Here is a 23,045-nt window from a genome sequence, read left to right as displayed (position 1 = left end):
AATGTTGAGAGTTAAAAAGGTAAATGTAGTAGCAATGTATAAGTTCCATGTCATCTAGACCATCATGCCAAGTATTAAGCTAGACTGCAATATTTGAAACCATGTCCTCTGTAAAAATTGTATTTAAGAAGTGGCACAGTGACATGGTTTTAATCCCAGCACTGGGGAGGCAGAACCTGAAAGACTTTGGAGCTTAGGTCATCTTGGGCTACAAATCAAGTTCTAAGACAGCTAAGACTACATAGAGATGATTCTCTTAAAGAGAAACCAAACCTAAGAGGGACTGACAGATATGCTGTGTAAAATCTATTTGGATCAAGCACCAAAAATACGCCACACAAATCCAGAAAGAAAAAAGAATGAAAAATGAAAGGTTGGTTTTATCCTGAAATGATAGCAGTTAGTTAAAAGCCTAAATAGAATAACATTCATTATGCCTCTTCCTTTTGTCAGGCATACTCTTGTTTTTAAATCACACATAAAAATATATTTATAAGTACTCTGACTACTTGGCCCACCTTTACATAGGTCAAAGATTTTCTAAATTATGTAAAACCCTCTGTGTATGAGAATTTTGACTGCAAGCATATGCACCACAGGTAACGGTTTCTTCCCTCAGAGTCCAGAAACCCTGAAATTTGCAAAATACTATTGTAAGCTATGATGTGATTGCTGAGAATCAAACCTTGGTCAAAAATCTAAAGACTAAAGTGCTTTAAACCAAAGACCACTCTTCTCTGGCAAAACTTTCTTTTCAATACATGAAACTAAACTTAATGAGCATTTAAAAAGATCAAGTATCCAAGGAAAAAGATTTCATAATAAAGTAATATTTTAAGTGAAAATAGCAGCTTATCAACAATTCTACTACTGTAATGTGAAAATTCTTAATGTAGTAACATTCAACCTTAAAGGAAATTATGTCAATAGTAAACCACTTTTCCAAGTGAGATGATGCAATGGTTTTTATTTGGTGTTCTTTCTGTTTTGTTTTTATGCTGCTGAGACAGTGTCTCATGTCATTCCAATTTTCAGAAATTATCAAAGGTATTTTATCAGGTGTTATAGAACTCACCGTAATCATATTATCTGACAAAATCCCATTCCAATGCATAACAATATACAGCTATGGATAAAATAATGCATTAAGAAATCGAGATAATTGAAATAAACACCTAAGGAGGTATCAGGCAAATTTCACTGAACAAAGGTATTCATAAAATAACACATTAAAGATTATTCTCATAGAATTGCAAGCACTTTTCTTTGACGATATGGCCATTTTACTTTGAGAAATTTGAGAAGCCTTTTTCTTGTATGTCCTCCTATAAACAAGTATAACTTGACATAATCTAAGATCTAGTAAGCAGCTCCAGCTAGCTACCCAGGAAATTAAAGGACTACTTAAGAAATATAACGAAAGTATAACCAAAAACATCAGTCTCATTCTTATAACTAAACAGGGAAGGCAACAAAAGCCAAAATAAGCAGATCTGAGGTCCAGACCAATTCTATAATGTAGCCAAAAGCTACACAGTGAGACCCTGTCTTAAAACCAAAACAGGTATACAGAACTAAAAAGTTTTTAGAAAACAACTGAGGGGTACTATTGACTGATCATGAGTACTGAAGACCAAACAAAAAAGTAATGAAGACTTTCACTTTCAGTTTTGATAGTCATTCACAAAGAGCAGTACAAATGTTGCATTACTTAAAATACATTTAATTATCACCAAAAACTGACAAATTTCGACACAGAATTTAAAGTACAAAAAAAAAAAAAAAAGAAAAAAGAAAAAAAAGGAAACCAATAAACAGTTTCCTATACAGTTGACAGCAAATTGAAGCAGTAAAATGCTTTTTGCTATCTTGGTAGATTTCATACATGAAATCATGGCCTAATGGCCACATACATAGCCATGATTTCATGATGCATAGAACAATTCATAACCCTATGCTTGGCATGATAATATAGGCAAGTCCAAACCAAACAGTAAAACATGTATCAAAAATGTAATGTACATTTAATTCTAAACTGAAATAAGCCTAAAAAGGCTTATTCATATTTTATGTACATAAATGCACTCTTTTCATGCACATTAGAAGAGGAAATACAATCCCATTGTAACTCATTCAGAGGCCCATGTGGATGCTGAGTAATGAAATGAGACCCTCTGCAATAGTGGTCAGTGCTATTCCACCTCTTTAAACTCTCTCCAGCCCTTAAATTATACTTTTATATAAACCTTAAAGTTAGATACAACAATGAAAAAAAAAAACAAGACTGAGTTCTGAGTCTTACTTTTTCAAGTGTCAAGGACAGTGGGTTAAGCCAGTCCTCTACAGGAATCAAACAAATAAGGCTGTGAGTGAAAAGTTCTAGCAATCCACAATAAACATTAACCATCGATACCTTTATCTTCTTTGACTATTAATGTACCATGGTTACAATAAATGGCAAACCTATATGAAAATGATAATAAATTACATTTCCATATATTTAGTTATATTTTAAAGAAAAAAAGGACCAAACTATAACTCACCTTCGGTCTGTTGGGAAAGTCGTGTTTGCAAATCTATAACAAAAGAGAATTCTACAGCTCAGTGCAGGAACAATGAAGAGCCTCAACTAACAGGGTAAATGTCAGGAAAGTATTAATAAAAGAGGACTTCAACAGCAGGGTTTGCTTAAATCAAATTAGTAACACCTGGCAGCAAAACCTCATTCCCCATTCCTCATTGACAAGGATTTGGGACCTTCAGTTTCCTCATATGCTAGAAAAGTATTACTCTATCCCTAATACAGTCTTCCCTATATTATATGGTGTTCCATTATAATATTGCAGCAAGAAATAATGGGAAATGGGGAAAAAGGAGCTAACCAGTCAGAAAATATGTGAAAAACCCTGATTGAGAATTCAATTCCAAGTACTTGGGAAATAAGATTATTTATTGATGGCAATAAAAATTCAGTATTTCAGAAGCTTGTATTAAAACTGTAAAATTGAAACATATTAAAGAGGTTCTCAGCTTCAACTTGTCAATTTGTATAAAAGGCTCACAATTTGAACAATGTTATTTTCTCACTATTATAAAAATTTGTGTTTCTATATAGAAAAGCATATTAAACACATCAGACATGTAAAGAAATTTGAATGAGCTCGGAAAAAAATTAATGCACAAATAGGTGTGGCCCAAGCCTTTAATCATAGCTATAGTGTGGCTGTGGCAGGAAATGCCTTTCATTGAGGCCAATCTGCCTGATTTATATAGGGAATTTTAGAATAGTCAGGGATAAATCATAGGGAGTACTTTTTCAAACTAACAAAAAACAAAATCCTGCACTGCTTCAAAATGATTGAATTTAATAAACATAATCAATGTAATTTTATTAATTTCATTAATAAAGAAATCTTAATTTACTGGCTTGAAACTGTTGTGCACTCTGGGCTAAAAATTGACATCAATATCTTAAAACCAGTGTGTATAACTTTAAATACAATTTCTTTTTCACATTTAATAAGTAATAAATTATTCACATAGGAGATTTATGCTATTAAGTACAAATCAAATTTTACTTTAAAAAATAATTTTAGGTTTTTCAAATATGTATTATGAAGCAAAGAACAAACTGTATATAAAAGTGTATTAGAACAGTGCTTTGTCTGAGGGTGTTGGGGCACACTGCTCAAATTCTAGCCCTCTAGAAATATAGAATGCCTGAGTCAGCTGCATGAGGTATTACAAGGGCTTGGGCTATATGAATCTAAATCTATTCTTCCTTAAAAAGTCAGCAAATGGGAAGTTGAGACAAAAGGATGAGGGAAGAGGATTGCTCTGAGTTACTAAATTCAGAACAAAACTAAGGATGATAAGGGATGTCCAATAAACATCCTACCTCAGTATGAGAATCTGGATATAATGACAGTATACATACAGACAGGCTTGCTGTCCTACATATGGAACATATTCTAAATATGATAGGAGGATACATCAACACAACACATTCTTCTCTGACCTCTGGACATGGGCAGAGGCATAAGAAAAGTATTTCCAGGTATCTCCATTAAAAAATCTTGACCCCTGCAAGCACAGCCAGTGTCCTTACCCCATGAGCCATCATTTAAAGTTCCTACATGAGAAACTTTATTAAAGGACGGCAGCATTATGAAAGGGAGAGATTGTTTGCTCAAGTAGAAAATCTGCAACTATTTTCCTATATAAAATTTTGACCTTGAATGAAGAGAAACAACAAGTTAATTAATCATTTATTTTTCCAGACAAAGTTTCTCTAAATATAGTTTAGGAGAGCCTAGAGCTCACTATGTAGATCACACTGACTACAATCATCTGATTATTTTCACTTTATTGTTTTCCAAGACAGGTTTTTCTTTGTTATCTTGGCTGTCCTAAAACTTGTTCTGTAGACCAGGATTGGCCACAAATTCAGATCACCCTGCTGGCCTCCAAAGTGCTGAGATTAAACATATACACCAACAGAGGCTGGAACATTACTTTTTTAAATAATAATTTTTAATCTGATATTTATAAATGTGCTGATCTGAGTGTTAAGTCACATGTGTAGTTCTGTGTACAGTCCATGAGAGGGTGGGAGAGTCGCTGCAACTAGAGTAACAAGTAGTAAGAGCTAATCCTGGTGCTTGTGGGTAACTGAAATCTTCTAGAAGCAACCATGCCCAGCAGGCTATAGCAGGTCAACATTCACAGCACAATGCTGGGAATACTGATTCAATGTAAATAACCACCAACCAACAGTAACAGCTAATGTTTAAAAAAGTAACAAGCAGAAACACAAATAACAGATACTTGTGTTGTGCTTAAGACAGGTTACTTGCAGAAATGCCTCAATGGTTACTTTCCCCCTCATAATTTGTGGTGGCATTGTTCTCAGAACATATGCTGTAAATATGCTTTAACAAGCACACAGGTCTTTAACAGTCTAAAATCTCACAAGGTGTATCACCTTTGAGAAAGGTTAGAAGTTATGGACATTTGCAGAACAATACATATTTTAGAACTCTCATGCTGTAGACCATTCAGTTGGTATTACAGGTTCCTCACCATCATGCCTTACTGAAATGTAGCCTGTATGTATTATGTACAGTTCTAATTATGACACGCATAACAAATCAAATATAAAGTAAGCTCACAGAAGATTTAGGAAATTTGTGTTAAGACTTTTGTCTGCATATATCTGTGTAGTATGTGTGCCTGTGGTCTACAGAGGTCGAAGAAAAACTTAGCCATGGAAGTACTGGAGTTTAGATGGTTGCAGGCACATAAATTCTAGGAACGTAACTGGGCAAAATTAGAGGCCTTAAGTTGCTTATGTCAAGGCACTGTAGCATAAAAACAAAACAGAACAAAAAAAACCAGTAAATAGTTTTCATTGTATTAATGGTACTGTAAATGTTTAAGCAAAACTTAATTTTACCAAGAGATCAGTGTCTTTTTCTAACTACTTCTAGTAACAATTTAACTACACTTAAGATATTTCTACAATCTCTCAGGGGGCTCTGAATAGCCTTATACAAATAGATATACTAAAACTACTCTTTACAATCATTAAGATGCTAGAAGTACTTAATGAATTGAATTCTCAGTTAGTCCTTTGAAATGTAAAAAAAATTTGGCATATTTTCGAATTAGATGAAAATACATTGATTTCAAATTAGAAAAGATTCAATTCCTACCTGCCACAGCACCAAATGCCAAAGAGCCACTCATTTGTAAAGCTTGTTGAGCTGCTGGTGGAATCTGCAAACCTGTGCCTGTAAAAGAATCAATCTTCAAGTTATTATACTATGTTAACAGCAAAGAGAAACCAAATTCTGGAATTCATGTGGTCAAATCAGAGTTGCCTACAAAATGGCTCTGCACTAACAGAACTTCCTGCCACCGTAAGGATAAATAAAAAAAAAAAAAGTCACTGGTAAAGATTGGGATGTACTCCTATATGTAAAAACTACGTCCAAAATTTAACAATTGTGTAGTTTGCATGGCTACATTTCCATTTCACAACTCTACCTATGATAAATCACTAACTCTATTGAAGACTTACCCTCTGCAAGTCTTGCCATTAACTGGAGACGACCTGTTGTTCCCAAGTCAATTCCAGTCCTTTCAAGTTCATCACTGTCCAAAAATGAACTCGCACTAGAAGCATCAGTTCGTTCAGTAACATGACCAACTTTCATTGGTCTCCCAGCTAACTCAAATCCATTAAGCTGTTCCAAAGCCTTTTTGGCACACTCTGAGTCAGAAAACTAGAACAGACAACAGGAATATTAACTGATTAGTACGTTATTTACAACATAGATATAATAGATACAGAGAAAGTGCAAAAAATAAAAAACCCAGCATATTATAAAATTAGACCAATAATTTTGCAAATAAAGATATGAGCTTAATGAACATGTTTTGGAACCTTTTTGAATTTGTAAAGTGTCATGACATTTGGTGGGCTCAAGAGATGGCTCAGTGGTTAAGAGGACTGACTGCTCTTACAGAGGTACTGAGTTCAATTCTCAGCAACCACATGGTGGCTCACAACCATCTAGAATCTAATGACCATTTCTGGTGTGACTGGAGACAGCTACAGAGTACTCTCTTATAAATATAATAAATAAATCTTAAAAGAAAAAAATACATACATGTTCAAAGCCCTGGAGGGGGGAAATGAAAGAAACCTTTGTTTTAATGTGATAAGCAGTATAATCAAGTTTATTGGAAAAAAGAAAAAGAAAAACCTCACATTAATGTTCCTGGAAACTAACTGATCAGCCTGTAAATGGTTCTACCCTGGAACTATTCCCTGACTTTGTTTACGTTCACTGTGTAGGTTCTTTGCTGAGTAACTTTTTTATGGTGCCCATGATTTTCATATGTAACATGTGTAGACTGCCATCAACTTTCATGACAAGCCTTGTATGCACGTCACTCAGAGGCTTACATACATCCTTTCCCCTCCTCTACAAAATTACTTTCCCACTTCAGTAGCACCACAAAACTTGCCCAAAAAGTCTTGCCTAATTTTGCAGTTTAATCAATTTACTTGGGAGATGAGAAAAGGTCTCATCTCCGTGTGTTTGAGGCCAGTCTGATCTACAGAATGAGTTCAAGGACAGCCGGGTCTATACAGAAAATCCATCTCCAGTAAGGCAGACAAGAGGACACAAAACTTTAATGTAGATTTTCTTGGTGCCAGAAATAAACAAATAAATATATTTAATTCAGGGCCTTTAAAAGATTTTATATTTAAAGAACTGGAACTATGTATTTAGATTGTGCCCTAAATATATTGAAAAAGAAAAAAAGAAAAAAAAAGGTAACAAGAGCCACTCAATAATAGAGGAGTTTGTGAGGGCAAACTGGTTTATGATAGGCAAGTACCCACTAACACTAATTTGATAATCCTGATTAGACAATAAACATAATTTACTAAGGTAATCATGGACATGGCTGTAAAACATGAATGAGAGTTTTAACCATGCTTCTTGTGGTAGCTTATGCTTGAATTCTAGGACTGGCTGCTAAAGTCAAGATCAGTCTTGGAAGGTGGACTCATAGGTAAGACTGTGGGTAAGAAGACTGGCACAATAGTATGTGCCTTTAACTGAAACACTGAGAAGGCAGAAATATCTTCAGTCTGATGTGAGTGTTACCTATATGTAAAGTTATATTGATGGTTAATCTGAGAAACAAAGAAATGAAAAATAAATACTCCAGATCCAGGTACATGTAACAAGGGTAGACTGTATGAATACCAGCACTTATATGCACATATCAAAAGACAGTACATACAGAGAATTAAAATTAAAAACAAGTATAGCCATGTTTACAAATGAAATCACTTGAAAACACTAACTCTTCATTCTGAGCTATAAATATCCATAAACCACACACCAAACTTGTTAGAAAATACAGAAGACAACTACTTACTGTAATGAATCCATATCCCTTAGATCGACCAGTTTCACTATCCATCATGAGCTGAATACTTTCAATCTAGAATTTAAAGGCATAAGTTAAAACACACCCCTCACATTACAAACATGCTTTACTTATAAAATCCCCCTCCACCAGTTTAACAGGGAAACAACTATCTGGAAAGTTAGGGGGATAAAGGATTAAATTTACCCTTCCAAAAGGTTCAAAGATCCCCCGAAGCATATCTTCAGTTATGTTAAAGTGTAATGAGCCCACGTAGAGCCTCATAGGTCCAGCACTTCCCTTTTGTAAATTGTTTGCCATTGCAGCAGCTCTGTTTTTTTCTGCCTATAAACAATTAAAACTCATGTCAAACAATAATATTAATCAGGCACCCATTCAAAAACAAAAGAGTTAAACAAAAACTGAAGCCATCCCAAATCAAAGTAGAGGAACCACTACAGACAAGATTTTAGAAAACATTTGTACTAGAAAAAGTGAAACAGAATAATGGATAGAATGGTTTGTCTGGTCATACAGAATGTTCAGAAAAAGGATGGTCAGAATAGCTATACCATATAATGAATGTAAGTAATAGCACTACATTACAATAAAAGGACTGTGTGCTTGTTATGCAAATATTCGAATCATATAACCTATATATGCCCAGACCTTAACAATCAACATATAATAGCTGATCTGTTTGTTTTAACCCTTTTAATGATGTTTGAAGTATATATATTTACATACTAAATTATATAATTCATTTCACACAGAAATGAAATTAGTATAAAACTAATAAAACAAAGTATCTTGCATTGTGGAATCAAAAAATACAGAAAATTAAACTATTCACTGAATATTTGTAATTATATTCAGTACTAAGAGAAATCCCCAAACCTTTGTTGACTTACAACCCTGTTTTAATTTAGTAATAAGGAGATTATGGAATCATATACATAAAATGTTCCCCCAAGTAAAACCATTGCTATTTTTTCTATATTAAGACTCTCATGTGGCTGGACAGATTGCTCAATGATTAGGAGCAATGGCTATTTTTCCAAAGGACTTGGGTTTACCTCCTTGTAATCACATGACGGCTCACAACCATCTCTAATGGGATCTGATCCTATTATATTGTGTGTCTGAAGACATTGACAGTGTACTCATATATATAATAAATATTTTTAAAAAATAAAAAAGGGATGGAGAGAAGGCTCAGCAGTTAAGAGTACTGGCCACTCTTCCAGAGGTACCAAGTTCAATTCCTAGCAACCACATGGTGGTTCACAATCATCTGTAATACAATCTGATGCCCACTTCTAGTATGTCTGAAGACAGTGACAGTGTACTCATACATACATAAATGAATCTATTAAAAAGAAATAAATAAACACTGTCATGGGCCGGGAGAGTCTGGCTTACAGAAGTTCTGATCCCAATCCCCAGCAAACTTATGGTGGGTAACAATACATTTATAACGGGGTTTTGGCTGCCCTCTTCTTACATGGGGGTGCACATTAGCGCCATGTATACCTAAATCTTAAAAAAATGTTTTACCAATATATATATTTGTGTGCCATGTGTATCGGTTTTGAGAAGGCAAAAAGCAAAGGGTCCAAACTGCTATTCAGTCTGATACTTTCTACAGAATTTACAATGATATAAACAGAAAAGTTGATTTGCCTTATGCCAAAAATTAATTCTCCAAATCAACTTAACTACTGTATAGATAATCTGTCGCAAATTGATGGCAATTGTCAGGTATTACCCTAAGAGCTTACATTACATATGTGCTACAACATCCAGCTCAATGACAAAACTCAAAATCAAGTTACCTGTGATGCCTGTACTATGATTGGCACTCCTAAAACTCGTTGGCCAGTTAATCCAATTGCTAGAGGCACTGAACTGACATCAACAAATTCCACATAGGCAATTCCTTTGGAACGTCTTGAATTTCTATCAGAAATCATTCTCACATCTCGAACCTAAGAGAAAAAAATTACCATTTTGTAGTCAAATAATCCAGGTCAAACAATACACATAATTTCAACATTTAACAGACTTTTTCACCAATGATACTGTCTCAATACATGTCCCTGTGGCTTAAACTTCATTGTGTAGACTAGACTGGCCTGAAATTTACATACATCTGTAACCATCTGCCTCCAGACTTGCAAGAACTGAATTTCAGAACCAGCATTATAATCATGGCAAAGCACTAAAGGAGGCAGGAATAGATCTGAGTTTCAGGCCAGCATGTATCACACACTGAGACTCCATAGGTGTCCATGGTGGTACATCCCTTTTACTCCTAAGCATAGTCCAGTCTCCTTTACAGAGCCAAGTTCTAGGAAAGCCATGGCTACACAAAGAAACTTTACAAAACAAACAACTCAGTATTTTATAGGATGATGTCACTATGCAACTAGGTGGGTACAGCCTAGCATTGGATAAGAAAGGTAGATGAAAACAACAACAAAAGCTAGCAAAGGGAAAGGACATGCCAGAGAATGAAGATGGAGCTGAAAAAGGTTATAGACCCAGGTGGTCTTAATTGGTCATAAGTAGATGATTATTTCTAAGGGTTTCTACGTTCTAGGATTGTATTATCCACCTAAAACTTTCTCCTAAAATAACTGAGATAAATTATTAGATTGTCTTCTGAGGAAATAATAAAATTGTATGACAGGACTTTAGCTGTTCAATACTCTAATCGTGGACTGTAAAAGTAGAAATATCAGCCTATAATTAAGTACTTTAGTACAAAATAGTCAAAAATGTTATTCTGACAGGCTCTAAACCTCAAATTGCAAGCATACCTTACTGCATGCATACCTTAATCTCAAAAGCCATTGTAGTAAAGACAGTGCTAGAATTTTCACCTTTTTACATATAAACTCTTCATTTTAATACACGCAATATAATCATACTTTAAACCATAAAAGACCAATTATTTTTATATGATAAATAAGCAACAGGATCTGAAGCAACACAGTGGGTAAGCAAGAGTTGGCTAGAAAAAAACAAAACAAGACCAGATTGAAGACTTTCATAACTATAAGTCTTCTAAATATAGGTGACTTCTTACTACCGTTTCCTAAGACAGTTTCCTGTGTGTTCCTGACTGTCCTTGAACTTGCTCTGTAGATCTGCTTGCTTTAGCCTCCTGAACACTGGGCAGGTGCCATGACTGCCTGGCCTCCTTCTATTAAATGTGCAAAATTGAGTATTGCCACTATCCTTGATTCAAAGGAATGTTCTTACTGCTAATGGTACAAGTACAATATTATAAATCCATAGGATTTGAAAGAATTCAGCTGCATCTAACCAGAAAACCATTTCCCTCAAGTTTCTCACGGTACAGGAAGTGGCTTAAACAAGATGCCTAAAGGAGAAAATATAGATGAACACAACACTTAATGTCTTCTATGTATGACATGGAAGCGGCAATCACAGAGTATCAACAACACAATGGCAAAAGCAAAAAACATAATGGATAACCTTGTTAATTTTCTAATACTAAGTGGTCAGACCTGACTATACACATACAAAGACCAATATGTAAACTCAGCAGAACATATCTATACGTGAGTATAAGAAATAATTATTGGGAAGTAAAGATTTTTACCTGCAACCCTATTGTGCCAAATACACAATAGGCTTTGATTCTCTTTGAGGAAAAAGGGTTTTTGTTTATTCCTTACTTTTTTTGAGACAGGGTTTCTCTGAGCCTCAAACTCAAGAAATCAGCCTGCCTATGCCTCCTGAAAGTTGTGTTTAAAGGCTTCCACTGAGCACTGCATATTTTTGGACTCAACTCTATGTAGCCCTGTCTATCCTTGAAGCCAGTGATAATCCATGTTATGATATTTAAGTTGCACGTAACCACAACCATAGTGAAAATTACTGAAAAACACTTCTAACCAACTTTGTTTTTTAAATTTGACCAGTTACCTTTCCTACTGTAGAGAAAAACTCTTCCAAATCTCTTGGTCGAATTCTTGCTGCCAGTTGCATGCAGAAAACTGTCCTTGCATCCCTTTCCTCAGGAGTGAGATTATCAATAGGTTCCCTTAAAAAAAAAAACAACAACATGAAATTAACTTCGCAATATTTTTTATTTTGACACAGGGATTAATGTATCATGGTTGTTCTCATGTGTTGTTTTATTATTTTCCATGACTGTTTCTCTGCATAACGTTAGCAGTAATGGAACTCTCTCTGTAGACCAGGCAAGCAAACTCAGAGGGCCACTTACCTCTTTCAAACCAAAAGTGCTGGGAAAGTTGCCTACCACCAGAACCCAGATGAAACTCCTTTTTAAATCACAAAGGTTCTAGGACATACACATGTATGTATACAAACATTCATTGAATGTGCACGAATTTATTTAGGGCACAAGACTCTAGTACATTCCTGAGCATATATAAGTTACTCTCAATCATTCCAAGCTCATGAAGGTCAGAAGCCTCAAAACTTCAATTACAAATAGATGACTATAAAACTGCTGAAAATTAAACAAAGGTTTCTTTAACAGTCAAGTGCTAATAATCACAAGTCATCTCCCTTATCTTAAACTTTTTTATTTTGCTCAGGTTATGGGATTACAGACCTGCATGATCCTATGCAGTTGTGGGCATTAAAACCCAACGTAAAACCAATAAGGAAAGCACTTTTATATCACTGCTGGACATATCAAATTTGTGGTCTTCTGGGAATTGAGGCCCACACCAAACATTCTGTAAATGATCTATACCTAAGTAAGTTTTAATGTATATACATCAGTAAAAATATAAGCAAAAGGCTAAAGACATGAGCCAGCATGTAAGGGCACCTGTGGCCATGTATAGGCTATGTTCTATCCCCAGCATGCATAATGTGAATCACTACCCAGTTCCAGGTTATTTCTCTTCGGACCTTCAGAAACCAGTAAGCACACAGTATACATAATTAATACATGCAAAAAACCCCATTAATTTAAAAGTAAATTTCAATTAGTTATCAATTTTTTCAAGTACAATTGTACTTAAACCTATACAAAATATCCACAATAAAAAGTCTAATTCCTTTGAGACAACTAATTGAAAAATATTTCTGCTAGTTACACTATGTAGGATAAAACAACTGTCCATAAATCTCTGAAGCGGTAGGTAATTCCTCCAGACCAATCAGGTTCTGGTTGGATGGCTCGGTAATTAAGAGCACTAAGTGCTTTTCCAGAGGTCCTGATTTCAAATCCCAGCAACCACAGGGTGGCTCACATCCATCTGTAATGGGATCTGATGCCCTCTTCTGGCGTATCTGAAGACAGCTACAGTGTACTCACATATATTAAATACATATTTTAAAAAGAGAATCAGAAACCTTTACAATTTAAAGACAAATTCCAGAAGTAAACAGAACTTGTATAATGAATACCACCATACCTAAAAAAATCCAGAAAACAAAATATGCAACTAAATTTGAAAACTAAAAATTATCAATGTGAGAATGAAACCCAGGAAGTATATATAGTTCCTGGGAGGATTCCAATTTGATTGACATTATTTCAATGACTAAAACTGTTACACAGAGCTTGAGAATTTAGTTCTGTAGCAAAGCAAGGGCTTATCTTCATGAAAATTTATCACATCTAAGAATTTTATGATTAGAATATATCTATTAACAAATTTAACAATTAGTGGACTGGCTGCACTTACCAATGACTAGGGATTCAGTTGCCAGCACCCTAATTCTGTTTGGAATTATTTGTTCACTTCAATTCCAGGAAATGTAACCCTTCTTATGGCCTTGAACAGCACCAAGCATGACATACTACATAAACATACCTGGCAACAACCACTCCTGGAACATAAAATAGTCTTTTTTTAAATAGATGGGCATAGTGACACAAGCAAGTGGAATTGAAGGTATTAGCCATATGGAATGTTCCAAGGTGCCTATGGCTTCAAAGGGATATCCTGCCTTAAAAAATAGTAGTTGGGGTAGAGAGATGGCTCTGGTTAAAAGCACTTCCAGGGGTCCCGAGTTCAATTCCCAGCAAGCACAAGGTGGCTCAAACCCATCTGTAATAGGATCTGATGCTTTTCTCTGGTGTGCATGAAGACAGCTACAGTGTACTCATAAAAATAAATAATTATTAATAAGAAATGTAAGTAAATTTAAAAATATGCTATTAAAAGTCAACCAGGTTAGTAACACATGATAGCAGATGACAAATTGTGCTCTGAAGCAAAATTATGCATTATACAGCTGGAATCTTTTTATATTTATTATATATAAATACATTGTAGCTGTCCTCAGACACAACAAAGGAGGACATCAGATCCCATTAGGGATGGTTGTGAGCCACCATGTGGTTGTTGGGAATTGATCGAACTCAGAACCTCTGAAGAGCAGTCAGTGCCCCTAGCCTCTGAACCATTTCTATAGCTCAGCAGTTGGAAATTTACTAAATTGAGGAAACCTCCATGAATAGATATAATTATTAGATTCCATTAGATTCTGGTATATAAGCTACAATGTATTTTTTCATGACACTGCAAAGTAGTAAAACTTGTTTTATTTAGCTGAGTAAACATTTCATATTTCAAATATTACTACTAAATAAAGCCATATGGAATGAAGCCTACTTAAAATTATCAGGTTAACTGCCACTACAAACCTCTTTATGTAATACAGGAGGAAAAAAAGAACCAACAGTTACCTCACAGGGCTCTTGTCTTTCCTGAATGGACTTTTGCTTCTGGAACGTCTTCTGCTGCAAAATTAAAAAGTATCACAAGTTATCCAGACAGGTACAATTATATCAGTTCTTTGAAATACAATTAAAACAATTCAGAAGTATGTTTAAAAACCTTAATTTGATGCTATGAGGCAACCCAATCTTTCCTCGGATGGCACTGTTAAATTTTGGTCCGGAGCTAAAAAGAAAACACAAAATTACACTAGTTACAGGTTTAGGGTGTGTTGTTAAGATCAAGTTCATGGGCTCCCCAATAAGTCTAACACTGTTTAGGCTGCTTCTTTTCTACCTCAATTATATAGAGGAAACAACGGAACTTAGAAAAATCATAACTTTATCCCAGACCTGTAGCCCTGTTTTTCTATCCTGGACCAGGTTAAAGGTGCCAAGAACAAAAGATACAGCCTCAAAAATTTTTTTAAAAATTGCATCACATCTATTTTCAATCATATAATTATAAACATGAGTCTTCTGGAGTAAAATCAATTGCCTCTGTACTATCATCCCAACACTGATTTAGTATGTAATTCTTTAAAAAGTGTGAACTTAATTTGTATATACACGGTGTAGGGGAAACATGTACATACAACCTTAACCCTAACCTTTGACACCAGGTCTCATGAAATCCAGACAAGCCTGGCTTGAACTGTGTAGCAAATAATCTTAATCTCTCATTACTCCTGCCTCAAAGTGAGATTCCAGTGTTACAGGCCTGAGTCCCGTTCCTCATCTTTTTCTTCCCTTCCCTCACTCCTACACCCTTGTCAAGACAGGGTACAGACCTGGCTGTGGTGGAACTCACTATAGACCAGAATCTGAGACTTCACCTGACTCTGCCTTCTGAATATTGTTATTAAAGGTGTGGGCTACCACAAGCACCCAGCTCTTTTTTGACAGAACACAGGATCTGTCTTCCTTATTGGCTTGGAACTCACAAAGATCCTGTCTTACTAGTGCTGGAATCAAATGTGTGTGCCACCTTGGCAACCTTCCATATACTAATTCTCTTTTTTTTAACACTAACTTTATGTATGTGAGTACATTGTAACTGTCTTCAGACATTAAGAAGAGGGCATGGAATCCCATGGCAGATGGTTGTGAGCCTTCATGTGGTTGCTGGGAATTGAACTCAGGACCTCTGGAAGAGCAGTCACTGCTCTTAACCTCTGAGCCATTATCTCCATCCCCCATGTAGTAATCCTTAACAGAACATTCATGGTACTGTATTGTGTATTTTAAAAAATATTATAGATATGTAAAACTAATTCACTCAGTAATAAGACTTTTATAATTCAATGATTAGTTTCAGTTCTAGAATGTACCTGATCCATAGCCCAACACCAATATTTGAAAAATAGTAAACGAGGTGTATGATGGTTTGCATATGCTTGGCCCTGGGAGTGGCACTATAAGAAGATTTAGCCTTGTTGAAGCTGGCCTTGAATTCACAAAGATCTGTCTCTGCCAGCCCCACTATTTTTCTCCATTTGATTATAAAACCACCTAGATAATAACCACCACAAAGTTCAATTCAGACCAAGAACTATTTAAATCAAGTCACTTTAGTAGGCAGACATAAATAATAGCTTCTCCAAAATAGTATCATGATTTTGAAAGCTATCTGTCCCCTTTTTGGTTCATCCTAGTAAGAAAACCTACAATCTTGAATGTAAATCTTGATGAGATGAACAAAAAAACAAAAACAAAAATAAAAAAGTCCTAATTTATAATTAAGAATTAAAAATAGTATCATACAGTATCAGTGGTAGAGTGCTTGCCTATAAGCACAAGGCCCTTTGTTCCTCTGCTCCAGAGTGAAAAAAATAAAAATGGTATTGTGTTGCTATTATCAGCATGTGAAGTCTATAAAAAAAGCAACTAACAAACATAAAAAACACAGAGGCACATCCAGACTCAGGTACATACTATACCATAAATAAACAATCTAGAATCCAAACTCAAAATACCTTCAATTGATACCAATATATATGATGGGTAGTTTGTTCACAATAACTCTTTTATTACTAGTTAAAGCCAAGAATATTCCTTAACAAAATATCAGAAGCTGATTCATGATTCACTTGACCATCTTTAAAATCAATTCTGAACTATATAAGTCTTATAAACACATTGGTTAAGGGAAATAATGTCTCCAATTCAGTTCCCAAAATGGCTCCTGTAATGCTACTGACCCCATCCCAGGTGCGGGAGTTGGGGGAGTTGGAGGGTTGTATCTAATACTTTTATTCAATGCTTTTGGCCCAAGATAAAATCTGTACTAATTGGCACCTGGCCCAACACAATCTTAAAGATATAGTTAGTTAAGAATTAAGGACTAAGGACTTAGTTAAACATCAAGAATTGTACTTGTTTTAATCCTTGCTTAAACATGCAGTTTCTTTCCAAAGCTCTTAATACGGGTTAAAAAAAATTTTTTTTCAAGGCAGAATTCCTGTGTCCCCCTGGCTCTCCTTGAACTTCTACATTTAAGTGCCTCTGGCTCCTAAATGCATGGGACACCATGGCCAGATACATTTTTTTTAACACCTGTTATAAATCCTACACTTGATTACATAAAAGCATATTAATTCCAGGAACTTCATCAACAAAGCACAGTTTACTCTAAAACCTTACAGGATGTAAGGAGCCAAAAAATTGATATGAATTTCATCTAGCTACAGCTACACATAAGGTTTTCTAGTTACTGATTTATGTATCTGTACTTTACAGTTCACAAACTTTAGGCTTTCTCTATCAAGCACTGGAGTGCTGTTTTAATCTGGACTGCCATACAATTTCTAGCTTGTAAAGAAAAAAGGCTGGTAGGTTGTAAATTTTATTTATGAGTCAAAATACTGTGTTTTTTTTTCCTTACTAGCTTCAATGTCATTATCCTTAATTTAATTAAGGATTCCATTTATTCTTATACCTTCAGGTAAATTGCTATGCAAACACATGTAACAACAGTCCTAATAACAATTACATACTAGGGACTTCTGTAGCGGCCTCGGAATCTTCTATCTCGACTTCGTGAACGGCTTCGTCTCCTTTCTTTGCTTCTACTTCGTTTCCGCTCTCGGCTTTTGCTCTTTTTCCTTTCTCTATCTCTACTTCGTTTCCGTTCTTTACTTTTGCTTCTTTTTCTCTCATGACTACGACTTCTGCTCTTGCTTTTTTTTCTCCTGGGGGGGAAAAGTACCATTACATGCTGGTTTAAATACTAACCAATATATAGTTCCTTCTATGGTCAAAATATTTATTCTTTTGTTAACGTATTTTTACCACTGTCCAATGGTACAAATATCATACTTTAGGGAAAACAATTCCTTAAGTATGGAACTTAGCACCCCAACCTTTGCTTCATGTTAACTGAAAATAGTTAAAAGAACTGAGAGGCCGGATTAAGAAGAATTTGCAATGATCTCCTGAGGCAGCTACAGCTTGAAAGAAGAAACAGGACTTGCTGGTAAGTAGAAAACCAAGCCTGAACTTGAAACAAATTCAAGTTTAACTGCCATTTACGTAACAGACCAACTACTATTAATGGTAATCTCTAGGCTAAATTACAGCATGTTCACATCAAATAGTAATTGTCACATTAGTATTTTTCCATTAATAATTTAGTTTAAGTCAATTTTGATACAGTATACATGTAAGAATGTTTTACACTTTCCAAACACAATATGCCTATCATTTTGGTTTTCATGGGCAAAATTACAAGAATAAAGGATCTTAAGAATGCAGTAAAATTCACTTTCACAAGCTGAGATTTTAACGGTAACCACTAAAAGCTATAATGAAATTGAAAATGCCCCTTTTAAGCTTGTTTTTTGACCTTCCTTGGAAAGTAAAAACAAAAAACAAAAAAAAAACCAGTCAATTCTCTTTCCACTCATTTCTGGGTTCCTCACAGTATTTCACCCACTGGTTTAACAATTGAACCTTGAAATCTGTACCTCTGTCATCACCCAAATTAGAGGTGCCTTCAGATATTTCAATGTAAACTGAAAGACATTTCAAAATAGGTTTAATCCACCAAAATGTCCATTAAGTGGTTTGAGATCTGAACATTTTGACAACTCTACATCATTAGGAAAATTAATGAGCTATTTAATTTGTATCAAAGCAAAGTTAGCACAAGAACAACTGAGGTGTGCCTCAGAGAACCTGTAAGCAGGTCATCTTAGAGTGCATTGAAAATAGAAAATGAAGACACCCACCTTCTGGAATCTTGAAACCCACACTCCAATCACAAGGAGATGTAGAGCTTTCCAAGGAGGCAGAAACTTTGTCTAAAATTTCAAGATAATCCACCTGACTGTCAGAAATATGCTAGGTAGCACACGACAGAAAATTAGGCTACACTCATTATTTATATAGTAGTCAAAGCAACTCCAATGCTCAGGAAGGGCAACAATGAACATTCCAACTTTGATGTTTCAAACCCTGACACTATTTCTTAGGATAAAGAATTCAACCGTAGGTCCTACATACGTTACTTCCAATTAGGGGATACGGTTAAAATTCCATTCCCCAGGAAAAAAGGACAGTAAGTTTGCTCTGCTCAAAGATGGCCAATTGCAGAGCTGATCTGCCTATTTACCTCTCATAGGCCCCCAATCTTATTCCTCCAAAAGTTAAAAAACAAAAACAAACAAGCAAAACAAAAAACAGAGCTAACTTATCTCAATGTCTTCTTAGATTTTTCATAAGCAAATGCCCACCCACATCTGAAGGCAACCCAAGATAGGCAAATAGACAACATACTACAATATCAGAAAATACAATCTTCACATAAAAGCCCAAACAAGATTGTTACAAGAAACTAATGTACTTCTCTAGAACAAATTCCAGCATTAGAAAACATTTTTCAACTAAAAGAAATAGTCATAAATTCCACCCTAATAGTCAAATCCTGTTACAACTTAAATGGGACTTTCCCAAGTCTTTAGTGGCAGTGGAATTTTGTACTGAACATCATTGAAGTAAATGGTCCACTGGGCCTTTGGACTTTTTGGTTATATGGCCTCTGCTGTAAAGGTGTTTTGCTATAACTGGATTTGACCTCTTCCATGTAAGAAGATCTAAATTTTAAATGCAAAGTATTCTGGAAAATAAGAAAAAAAAATAGAAAAGTCATTTATTCCAAAATTTGATAATCGACACCACAGTAGCCAATATATTTTTAACTGTGCCATTTTACTGTTATCCTTTTCTGATTCTTTAAAAACTTAACAAAATGAAGTTTGATTTGAGACTGCAAAACTGGTTACAGTAACACATACTTCCACAAGTGGTAACCTCAAATACTTAAGAGTATATTGGAGGCCTTGCCAAACTCAGTGTTAAAATCTTAAACCTCTTCAGAAAATTGGTTAAAAGTTTATTGAACTACTGGGATTCAATAGTGTATTACAAATCACAATTACAGTTCCTTAGTTTATAAACTTAGCTAACTTTCTCACAGTGCACTTCCTATTCTTACTACCTTACCAGCAGTAGTTATCTCCAACATTCAATGGATTTTAATTAAATAGTTGTAACATGAACCACACAAAAAAATGACATCTACCTTAGGTTGACATAAACTATCTTAAAACAAGAGCAGATATTTGTTTCATCTAAGTTTTCTTCTATATCATGTTCATTACTTTTAATGACATGTTCCTACAAATAACCAAATTAAAAACTCTATGATTAAGCAATCACCTAATTTTAATCAACTTTAACTAAAACCAGACAAAAATATCCCGAACAAGGTAGATATTACTAAATGAAGAATGCAGAAAAACTCTGCATAAAACTTATATATTAAATTACCCAACTGACTCTACAACACAACACTATTTCGTTGAGCACTTAATGCTCCAATCCCTCATAAAAGCTTGATCTTAATGATTAAGAGTACAATTTGAAGATATCAGTGGGACCAAGTGATGTTAAAGAATACTGCAGAATTTGCATTCAAGTTTATCCTAATCCTTTTGAACTTAAGATAAAAAAATCTTTTCTATGTCACTAGACATATCTAATTTAAGTCTTATAAACTGATAGATTCCCGTTTCTGCGTTTTCTTTTGGCTACATAAAGCTTCCTGAAATTGAAACTTTCGGGAACCCAGAGATTAAAAATGCAAACCATGAAATGAACCCTGTCAACTATTTTCCATATCCACTTTGGATTAGTAAGAAACTACTAGTGATTTCCACTTAAGCATGTACAAGGAAAAAATTTCCATAAAGTGGACCTTTCTTTTAACATCAATTTAAATATATGATCTAAAGAAATCCAGCTGGAATTCATGATCACCTTTCCTCATCTTAAGTAAGAGATTATAAGCCTGAACCATAACACCCAACCCACATTTTAAAGTTATTTCCTTACTACACTAAAATCATAAAACCTTGGCTTAGCAAAACCTAAGTAACCCACATCAAACAATTTTCTCACCTATTTCATGATATTATCAACCTACCTAACAAAGTTGTTGTGAGGATGACTGAGGAAGTTATTATGAAGCATTTTGAGCTCTTAGGAGGAAAAGAGCCAAAAAAAAAAAAAAAAAAAAAAAAAAAAAAAATCAAAAATAAGAGGCTATTTTATCACTTTTTTGTAACTATTATGTGGTCATGATATGACAAAATGTTTTAGTATGGCATTATAAACACAGGCTAAAACATCTTGATGCACAAGACCATTATCATGTGAAGAATTACTAATCTTGGAGACAAATAGTAATTTCACAATAGCCAATAGGCTCTAACCTTGTAAATTGGATCCTGTTTAAACTGTTAATATATGAATTCTGCACTGAGTCCGTAGCATGAAGTTCTTATTTCAACTGGGTCATCTATCTCAAATATATTACATATTTAATGGTCTCCCTGGATACACTAGAGATAAAAAAGGCCCAAGAAAGGGGAAAAAATCCATCAAAACCTATCAAGTATGCTTTTGTTACTATCAAAAAGGCCTTTAAACAGCAAGAAACAAAAACAACTTATAGCTGGTTCCTTTAGTAAAAGAAGGTAAGCAGTACTTTCCATGGGCTTGGTACTATTTTTTTTCTATAATGCCTTCTAATTCAATGATTCTTCTTCTCACATCTCCAAAAATTAAGCCAAAGTTACCAAATTTAAAACATAGCACTCAAGAGAATGATGGAATATTAAAGGGCAAAGTGTCCAGAAGGTCTCTGAAACCATATCCTGCAGTTTTATAGACCATAAAGACCTGAAGGATTTTCTAAGAGCTGTAGAAAACCATAGTTTTGATGCTTTAGCCACAAGAAGGTTAGTTCCCCCCCCCCCGGTTCCTTAGTCAAACTTACTTTTTGCTACGTTCTTCATGTCCGTTAGCACTGTTCAACTTGTTCTCATCCTAAGCAAGGTTGATAGAAGAACATCATGAGGACGAAGTGGTAACATTTCAAGTTGTCAAAGGGTAAAGGGAATAGGAATAAGAAAATACAAGACAATTTAAAAACTAATTACTTATTTAGTTTAACATGGAAGGCTATAAAAAAATTTAGATGGTATGCGTTTAACCACTTTGTTGCTAATAATTAAGTCATCAAGAAACAAAAATTAAAATCTTTCCACATTTAACATGTTATACTTTACTTTCTTATATTGTTTAGATATTAAATAAGTCGTCCAGAATTACAATGTTGAAGTGGTTAAAGATTTCTATGAAACATGAAGTCAGTTTGAGTTTTATTCCATGTGCTATTGTCCCTTTGGTCGGTACCATGGCTCTATTTCTGCCTAAGCCCCAGTGGCCATGCTAGCAGCCAGCCACTATCGATTTCCTGTGACCGATGCCATTCCTGAGATCTTCGCCCATTTCCGCTGGAGGGTTGGGACTGTAAGAGCTTGATGCCACCTCTGTCACACATCTCGCCCTGAAGCAAACAGGGATTCACACTGCTTTAGTAATGTTGACTCCCAAGAACCCAAGAAAAGTTAATTAATAATCCACCAGTCCAGCCTAAACATTTTCTACTTCCATACCTGTTTACATGGAATTATATCCAAGTTAAACTAAGACAAGAAACATTAAAACAAAAAATATGGCTTCAAGAGTCTAGCATTACAAAATTACACTATTTAAAGCTATCAGAATTCATCCAAAAGGCACCACATGGTCGTGCTACACTCCAAGACAAATGTATTATTTTTAAACAGTTTAAGCGCAATGTTTATTTCACAGTTTGAACACATCACCAATAGTAGGTTATCTAAATGACAATCTTAAGATCTGTGACACCAGTGATAACGCATGCACAATGCTATCTTCACCACCAACTGGTCAACGAATGACGAGTGCTTACTTTTACTGTGAT

The 23,045-nt window shown here is 34.9% G+C and overlaps 1 protein-coding gene across 4 annotated transcripts in view; it reads right to left on the bottom strand.

Moving 5' to 3' along the window:
• The window catches only part of RBM39 (RNA binding motif protein 39), a 28,245-nt gene that overhangs the window by 3,404 nt on the left and 1,796 nt on the right, over positions 1-23,045 (bottom strand). The window contains exons 3-13 of one of the 4 annotated variants that reach the window (XM_080925228.1): positions 22,032-22,081; positions 17,689-17,883; positions 14,814-14,879; positions 14,663-14,716; positions 11,911-12,028; positions 9,789-9,941; positions 8,161-8,298; positions 7,963-8,028; positions 6,083-6,287; positions 5,715-5,792; positions 2,544-2,594 (exon numbers count right to left, since the gene is read on the bottom strand). In XM_080925228.1, the coding sequence (XP_080781354.1) occupies positions 2,544-2,594; positions 5,715-5,792; positions 6,083-6,287; positions 7,963-8,028; positions 8,161-8,298; positions 9,789-9,941; positions 11,911-12,028; positions 14,663-14,716; positions 14,814-14,879; positions 17,689-17,883; positions 22,032-22,081 (1,174 nt within the window). The remainder of the gene's footprint in view (positions 1-2,543; positions 2,595-5,714; positions 5,793-6,082; positions 6,288-7,962; positions 8,029-8,160; positions 8,299-9,788; positions 9,942-11,910; positions 12,029-14,662; positions 14,717-14,813; positions 14,880-17,688; positions 17,884-22,031; positions 22,082-23,045) is intronic. The other 3 variants (XM_080925230.1, XM_080925229.1, XM_080925231.1) reach the window with 3 other exon arrangements.

This window comes from Micromys minutus, assembly GCF_963924665.1.
Source record: "Micromys minutus genome assembly, chromosome: 11".
In the NCBI taxonomy this organism is placed as follows: Eukaryota; Metazoa; Chordata; class Mammalia; order Rodentia; family Muridae; genus Micromys; species Micromys minutus.
Note: the sequence above shows the minus strand (reverse complement) of the source record. Positions and strands in the feature narration are given on the sequence as shown.